The sequence below is a fragment of the Eurypyga helias genome, unplaced genomic scaffold, assembly GCF_000690775.1.
Source record: "Eurypyga helias isolate BGI_N326 unplaced genomic scaffold, ASM69077v1 scaffold28112, whole genome shotgun sequence".
Lineage (NCBI taxonomy): Eukaryota > Metazoa > Chordata > Aves > Eurypygiformes > Eurypygidae > Eurypyga > Eurypyga helias.
The window spans coordinates 11333-19014 of NW_010235701.1; the positions used below are offsets into that span (position 1 = coordinate 11333).

The window sequence follows — 7682 nt, forward strand, 5'->3', positions numbered from 1 at the left end:
GACAGTGAGTAACTGTTTAAAGTAAGTACCACGATAGAGCCTTTACAATTTGATTGATGGTCTCCATGGTTTTACATGAGGTAAATTGTTATTCCCTTAAAGACTTCTTTTATTTGCTTATTTATGGGGATTTATTGCTCTAGAGTCTGATCACCTCATAAATATCAATGAATTTAACCTTCAAAATTAATTCTCTTTGAAGACATTTTACAAATCGGCACAAGTAAAGAACACGCCCTCGCTCTCAGAGAAGTAGCGTTCAGACTTTAATATAGGTTTCTTTTATAAGCTAGACAGCAGCTCTCTGACGAAAGAGCTGGAAAATGCACTTGTCAGGCGCAAACTGTTCCATGGAAGTACAGTTTGGAGAACTCTTTTTTTTTTTTCTTTTAAAGCTAAGCACGCTGCATCCGAGTTGGAGCTTCTTGGGTGTATGGCTTAGCCTACTCTGTGAACAGCCTCAAGGCTCCCAGGGTCTCTGACTTCATGGCTGCTGGCACCTCTGGGTTTTCCAGAGCCCCATTTTGGAAACAGATTTTCAAAATCGGGTTTCCCCGTGGCACAAAAATCTGCTCCTGACTCTTAACTTGGACCAGATGGTCCCCAAAGCCTGGGTACCTGCCGAGACTGAAATCTGACAGAGCACCTAAACGTCACTTTATGCTCAGCCGCGTATAGATTCTTGCCAACCCGGGTCAGAAATGGGTGGTTTATGCCCGTAGGCTGTAACAGGTAGCAACAAACCCATTCTGTCTGTCCTTAATAAGTTCCATTATTTCTTCTGACTGGAGAAGGTGAAAAGCAATCTCACTTGTCTGCTTGCCAGTCTTACTTGGCAGATGCTCGTGGAGCAACATTTGGCATTGATGAACAGGGAACTCTAGGAAAGTTACATGGTTATAGCCCTGCAGGGAAGTAGCTGACATTACTAAAACTGAATACACTGGAATTATGTGAATAAGACTTTGAGTCTGTAACACCGGTTGCAGGAAGGGAAAAGAGCCCTGCAACGAGTCCAATTGTGTCGCTCGCGTCCATCTCTGTGACGGCTTTGTAATTATCCAGAACTGGTGGAAGGTAATGGTCGTGTTTGCTGTGATTTAAGTACTTTCTGGCCAAGCACTTAAAGACCAGGTGTCACCCAAGTTGGTGTGACCAGAATACTTGAAATTGTATTAACAATGTGGATCCCTAAATAAATACAGTATAAAAGTCTCGTAAGTTAGAAAATGTGCGTAAATAAATGTTTGTATATATTGGGATTGTTTGTCTTAAGTTGCCTCACTGTATGGGGTAACTGTTGTTTACTTAGACATTGCAGTACTGGGGATGAAGAACTTTCTGAAAGACCAAGGACAAAATAGTAATAGAAAACCCTTCCTAAAACAATAAACACTTTAAATCTGTCTCTGATCTGTATACAGAATTTTAATAAAGCAGTTTCGAGGAAGTACTAGTTTATAGCTAGCTTTAGTTGCATTGATCTGTTGAGTAATTGCTCATAGTATTAATAGAGGTTGTAAAATTTTCCTTTCATAAGATTATTAAACATACAACAAAAGGAGGCACATTTTCCCATTTTTGAAGCTGTTCTCACTAGCTTTACTTGCATGAATAGTTGCATTCAATAGAATCGTAGAATGGGTTGGAAGGGACCTTAAAGCCCATCCAGTTCCAACCCCCCTGCCATGGGCAGGGACACCTTCCACTAGACCAGGTTGCTCCAAGCCTCATCCAGCCTGGCCTTGGACATTTCCAGGAATGAGGCATCCACAGCTTCTCTGGGCAACCTGTCCCAGTGCCTCACTCCCCTCTCTAGGAAGAATAAATAGGACAAGCTCAGTTTCAAAAAAAAAAAAAAAAGGAAATTTATTATGCATGAGAGGCATAGAACCATTTCAAGTTTTCTGTTTTTACTGATAAAGTCATGATAGAAATAGTGCTGTGTCCCGTCAGCTTAAACTACAGCGATATAGTTATTTAAAGGGATAAATATGGACGAGAGGAATGCGTTGGAAAGAAAAAACCCTAAGGATCCCTCAGTTAAGAAGTGCAGTAGACTCTTTGTATTCATTTCCCTGTCTCCCTACATGCACCCACATCCTTGATTTTTTTTGATTGGAAGTCATTTTTGCTAATGAAGCATTTAAGTATTTTGGCTCATTTATTTGGCTTATGTCACGATTGGCATGTTTCACTCATACATGCATAGTTTTGCGCATGGACGAAACAGGGAACGGTAACAGTGCTTTGGACTAAAGAGAAGGCAACATGAAGCTTAAAAATTGTCGTTCAAAGGGCACTAGATCTCTCCATGTTCACTAACGATGATAATGAGGGTGATCCCTTGCTTTGTATTTAGATGGGAGTTTGCTCGGAACCTCTGTATTCTGCTTTTCCAGATACGGAGTGATATAAGACAAGTTTTGCCCGTTCTGTTCCTGTGGTTCAGATGCTACTGTTTGGTTTTTGTGTTTACAACGTAAGCGTACATTACCTAAAAAAACCCAACAACCTAATGCATACCATTCTGCTAAAAACGTGCAACGCCTCTAGATTTAATTACTGAAATGAGTATTGCAGTGATTTACTTTTTCCGGTTTTATGCGAATTCATCCTTTTTATTTTTTTTTTTTCCCCCAGACCAAATGTGTGTGGCTCACGTTACAATGCTTACTGTTGCCCTGGATGGAAAACTTTACCTGGTGGAAACCAATGCATAGTCCGTAAGTTAATCCCGTGATGTGTTGTGACTGAGGTTTAGCTCTGTCCTCCTCTGTCAGGGTATTTTCAGTTGTACACCAGAACTGAAACCTGTTTCTGTATGGTTTCAGTGACAGCCGTACGTCATTTTTCTTTACTCATTTAAATATATTAGGCTAATGTACAAAGTTATGTGGGCTACGGTACAGCGTTGTGATACCAGTATTTAACGAAGGATTAATCTCATCCACATGTCCTGTTTAAGTCTGTGGCAAAGGGATCCGAGGGGTGTGTGGACTCTCAGGAGCAAAAGCTGCGGAGCAAGTTAATCAATTTAAGTAAATGGAAGGAGGCAACAGCATTGGGCCAGCAAGGATGTTTTCTCTGCTTGTTTGGACCACATTCCTGAAAAATATACGTAGGGATATAAATATACCCATCCATCCGTAGTGCTGTATGCATATTCCTGTGTGATGGTACAAAGTACCGGAAATAAGTGTTAAAGCCACTTTGCCTGAGGCTGATAAGCCCCTCTCCAGAGATCCTGAGGCAGCGTGCTGTCAGATGGGAATTTTTCTGCTCATTTGTGTCTGGTGCAGAAATAAAGGGAGCTTTGTACCCTTGCTTCAGTGCCATCCTTCCTCCAAGAGCGGTCTGGGGAAATGGACCACAGTTTCACTTTTCCAAGGAAATCTCCCTGTATCTTGTGTGGCCTGTGGCATGTTCCCAGGCCTTTTCGTAACAGATTGTGAAGGTCTGGGTTTTAGCTGTCGCCAATAGAGATGAGGATGAACGGGAGGGACCAATTTGGAATCTGTTGTATGCAATTTAATGAGTTTATAGGTATTTATGTTATGGTACTGAATGCGTATTTTCTATTAAGTGTTTTTTAAGTGTTTGGCATTTTTGAAACATATTTTAAAGGCATTTATGTTTTCTTTATAGCAATCTGCAGACATTCCTGTGGGGATGGATTTTGTTCTAGACCAAACATGTGCACATGCCCAAATGGTCAGATAGCCCCCTCCTGTGGTTCAAAATCAAGTAAGTATTTCTTCTGTGTCTTTGATATTGCTCTTTTGAGTCTGTGAAGCTACTAAGGTATGTAAATTCAGTGGTCAGTATTTAAGACCAACAACTTCTGAGTCACCAGACGTACTTTTACCACAGGAAAGAAGGTGTAGCCTCCTAGGATGAGACTGAAGAATGACTCAGAGACTAGCTATTGGGGACACTCTTTTTGCCAAATTAACCCCAAATTACTTTTATTGGAAGGTACATTCATTTGTCAGTTTAACACTAATTCCAGTCTTGCTTTCTGGACGATGCCTTATTCAACACTAGATGTGCACACATGTACAGCACAAAAGTTGTGATGGTAGAGAGATGGCTCTTGACAAGTAGCTGAATTTGACGTGCTTTTAATTCTGCTCTCATTTTGGGGGTTACTAAGCCAGACACTCTGCTGTGTTTTACATAGAGAGGTCTACAAGTATTACAGTATTTCCTTGCCAGGCTCAGTACGTGTCTTCTGAATCTAATAGTGCTCACCTTACCCAGGTGGTACTTCTGTAGGTGCTAGAGGTATGGAAATAGTCAAGGTTTTTAAGTGGAACAGCTTTTGTCAGTAAAAACCAGATGCTTTGGAAAGGAAACTTTTCAGAGAGATGGCTTTTCCTAGAAATGTTTGGATTTCAGGTTTGCAAGGAAAGTTCCCCATATCCAGAAAAAAAAAAAAAAAAGTAAAATGAAATTCATTCAGTGAACCCGATACTGTAGCCCATGAATAGCCATGGAGCTATCTGATACCAGCTTAAGATTTTGCCTTGGATAGTATTTTAGTTCATCTCTGAGGTGCCAGCTGCAGCCTCCACCGTAGTCTCGTTTGAGCATGGTGCTCATCTCATAAAATGTGGAGGTTTTTGATTTTTATATAAAGTGTGAAGATTCTTGGAAAACTTCTGGGGGAAACGGGTTCCCACAAATGCCCATAACTACCTGAACAACTTAAGTGAGGGGGTGCACTCAGCTGAGGGCTGTAATACTATGCAAAATGCTTGTCCTTTTAATTCTGAGTCTCTTTCCAGACTCAGTGTGTGGTCTGCTTTGCCCCTGTACCTTGCCATTTTTTTTGCTTCCTTAGTTGATAAGAGTTTTCCCACATAACTGACCACTTCAGCTTGTGGCTTTAGCATCCTTTTCATGCAGTAACAGTGGAAAAACAAAAACAACTGTGGAATGTAATGGAATGGCATGCACTAAAATGGTAAATATTGTTCTTTGTAGTTCGACCCCTTTCTCAGGCTCCTGTGATGTCTGTTAGGGAGAGGCCAGCGTGAGGAGGGTACGGAGCTCCCAGGGAGTACTGGAAGGAGGAAGGGTGCAACATGCGGCACAAATGTGTGTGGTGGTGGGTTCCTGCCTTGGTTTGCAGCTACTGTTTTACCAGGTGCATACACTTTAATCCTGTAAGCCAGTAAAGGGCAGTATGACCTTCTCCCAAGTCCCCTTCGGGGTGCAGAAGGAGAGAGAGATCCCTACATCTGTTACATGTTTTGGCACCTTTGTAAAAGACAGGAACGAGTGGGCCTTGGTATTACCTCATTTTTTTCTTAGGCCACACTGAAGTGTTTTATGAGTCAAGCCTTTAAAGAAAAACAGAGTATGGGTAAAGTTCTTTTTGTGGTTCTTTTTCTGAAATATTCTCACATTGATCTCCATAGTTTTAGCTTTTGTTGGAGTTGCACAGATAAATGGGTGCAGGAGGACTTTACTACAGTTTTTAATCAAGCAGCTTCTAAAGCCTGTATGACATAGCTCTTTTGGTTGTTGACATTGCTTCTCTTAATTATGAATATTCTTCTATTCATAAGCTTTAATTAGTGCTGACATGATTTTCCTTACATTGGAATTTCCTTACACTGTACATTTTCCTTACATAGGTTTGCCCACTTTTAAATGTTGCTTTACTGTGTATAAGTATTAACACTTTATAAACAGACTTAGCAGTTGGGTTAAAAATTTATTGCTGATATTTTGTCTAATCATCGCAATCATTAAGATCACCTTTACTTATTAAACCAAACCAATTCTAAAAGCGAAAGTGCCTTGAGTTGTTGTGGAGAGAAAAGACTCTGCTGCCTCTGTGCACTCTTGTGTAATAATGTTTATGACCCAGCACCTCATTAGGACTTACAGAACATACGCTTTCTGTAAGTCATTTGCTCTGTTGGCACTGTAGACAAAAGCCATGAATACGTATTTACACAATAGACCACAATGGCTTAGAACTGCTGTTAGGAAACAAAGTAAACATAAACATAAAAAATACTGCCTGACATCAAAGGGTTACTGTCAACTCTCGTTGGTAACAGATAATATGTTGCCAGAATGTGCGCTCACAAAACCTTACTTTAATTACACGTTTTAACAAATGAGTAAAAACTCCTACTAAAATAATTAAAAAAAAATCAAAAGTGGATGATGCAAGTTTGTCACATTCAAAATACAAAAATGAGTGAAAAAAACATGATTTCTCAGGATTAAATGTATGACTTCTGGTATACGCGATGTGTCTGAGTCGTCTTTTGGGTATTTTAAGCTACGTGCATCTTTAGTCGTTAAGGAATCATTAGTGGGAACAGGTTTTATAGCATGTACAACCATAAGGCAGAAATCGAATTCACAGTATGTCTCATAGACTGGTTGTCTGCTGGAATTAAAGAATTAATGCAGATTGGAAAGCAAAACAAAGCCTTCGAGTCTGGTTCTTACGCAGGTCAGTTGTCGGGACTTTTCTGGTTACGAGTCAGCTTGAGGAATCTGATTCGTGGTTGAAAAGATCAACCGGTGGTTTTCTCAGAGGGGATTTTCGTGACATCAGTGAACTTTCTGGCTGAGTAGTGGTTATTTCTGTGTAATTACTGAAGTTTTTGGTATGCTTACAGTAAGCTCGGAGATAAGGTTGCCACATGTGGAGGCATCCCTCCCTCTGGCTCTGATGCGTGGGTGGCTCTGAGTTGCAGGTGCACGTGTGGGATGTCCTACACCCTGTGCTGCGCCAGCTCTGAGGTGGCTGTGCTGCTACCCACCCCAAACCACCCGGGCCGTGGCTGCTTTGGCCTTGTCTGGTCGTGCTGCAGCCGTGCCCCTGTTTGTGCTGCAGATATATCCTACAATCCTGCCGCGTTGTTGGAGTTGCTGCTCTGCCCCGGTGGGAGCAGGGTTGAGTGAGTGAGGAGGAGGAGGGTCTCTCCTTCAGCATCAGGCACACCCCGCTGCCTCGTGGGGTGGTGGGTCCGGTGTGGCTCTGAGCTTGGCTGCTGGTGGCTTGGGCCTGAACAGGGAAGGTGTTTGCTGATGGGGCTGTCCCTGAAGGAAGGGGGCCATGGCAGAGGCAGCGAGAGCTGTGGTGGGTGCTGGGGGGTAGCTGGGAGGGAAAAGTGCTTGCACTACCCCCCCCAGCAGGCTGGTTACACTGCCTGGGTGCAAAATGGGGCCTGCTCCGTTCCCCCTGCTAGCATCCTCAGAGGCACCAGCCGAGGTCTTCCTCAGAGGCCGTGTCCTGAGGGGGAGACGGGCCGGAGCCTGGGTCCTCAGCTTCGCGCTCCAGGATCCTCAGGGTGGTGTGGGGCATGTCCTTTTGACACCAGTAAAACCTGGAGCTCAGCCCCTTCCCTTGTATTCTGCTGTTCTCAGAGGGGGTAAAAGGTTTTGAATTTTAAACGTCTGCAGAGTTTTCAAGGCTGCTGCAGGTTTTCTCAGCATCTCGTGCGGGGCTTCGGGCCCACGTCCCATCCCGGCACTAGCTGCCATCTCTCCCGAGTCAGTCACTCGACAGAGAAAGCACGCGGAGCATCTGGGATGCGATGAGACCGTCATTCCTTGTTTACAGCTCCTGGCAGGCAAAGCCCTGCGTCATGCACGGCCGGGGTTGGGAGCGTTTCCTTGGCAGTGGCACAGAGAGGCGAGGGGGGGGG

At 43.2% G+C, this 7682-nt stretch overlaps 1 protein-coding gene across 1 annotated transcript in view; it reads left to right on the top strand.

Annotated features, from left to right (window-relative positions):
- Positions 1-2643: 2643 nt before the first annotated feature.
- Positions 2644-7682, top strand: part of LOC104506047 (fibrillin-1-like) — a gene marked incomplete at both ends in the record, with an annotated part of 80272 nt that continues 75233 nt past the window's right edge. Inside the window, 2 exons of the mRNA XM_010146853.1 lie at positions 2644-2726; positions 3649-3747. Of these exons, the coding sequence (XP_010145155.1) occupies positions 2644-2726; positions 3649-3747 (182 nt within the window). The remainder of the gene's footprint in view (positions 2727-3648; positions 3748-7682) is intronic.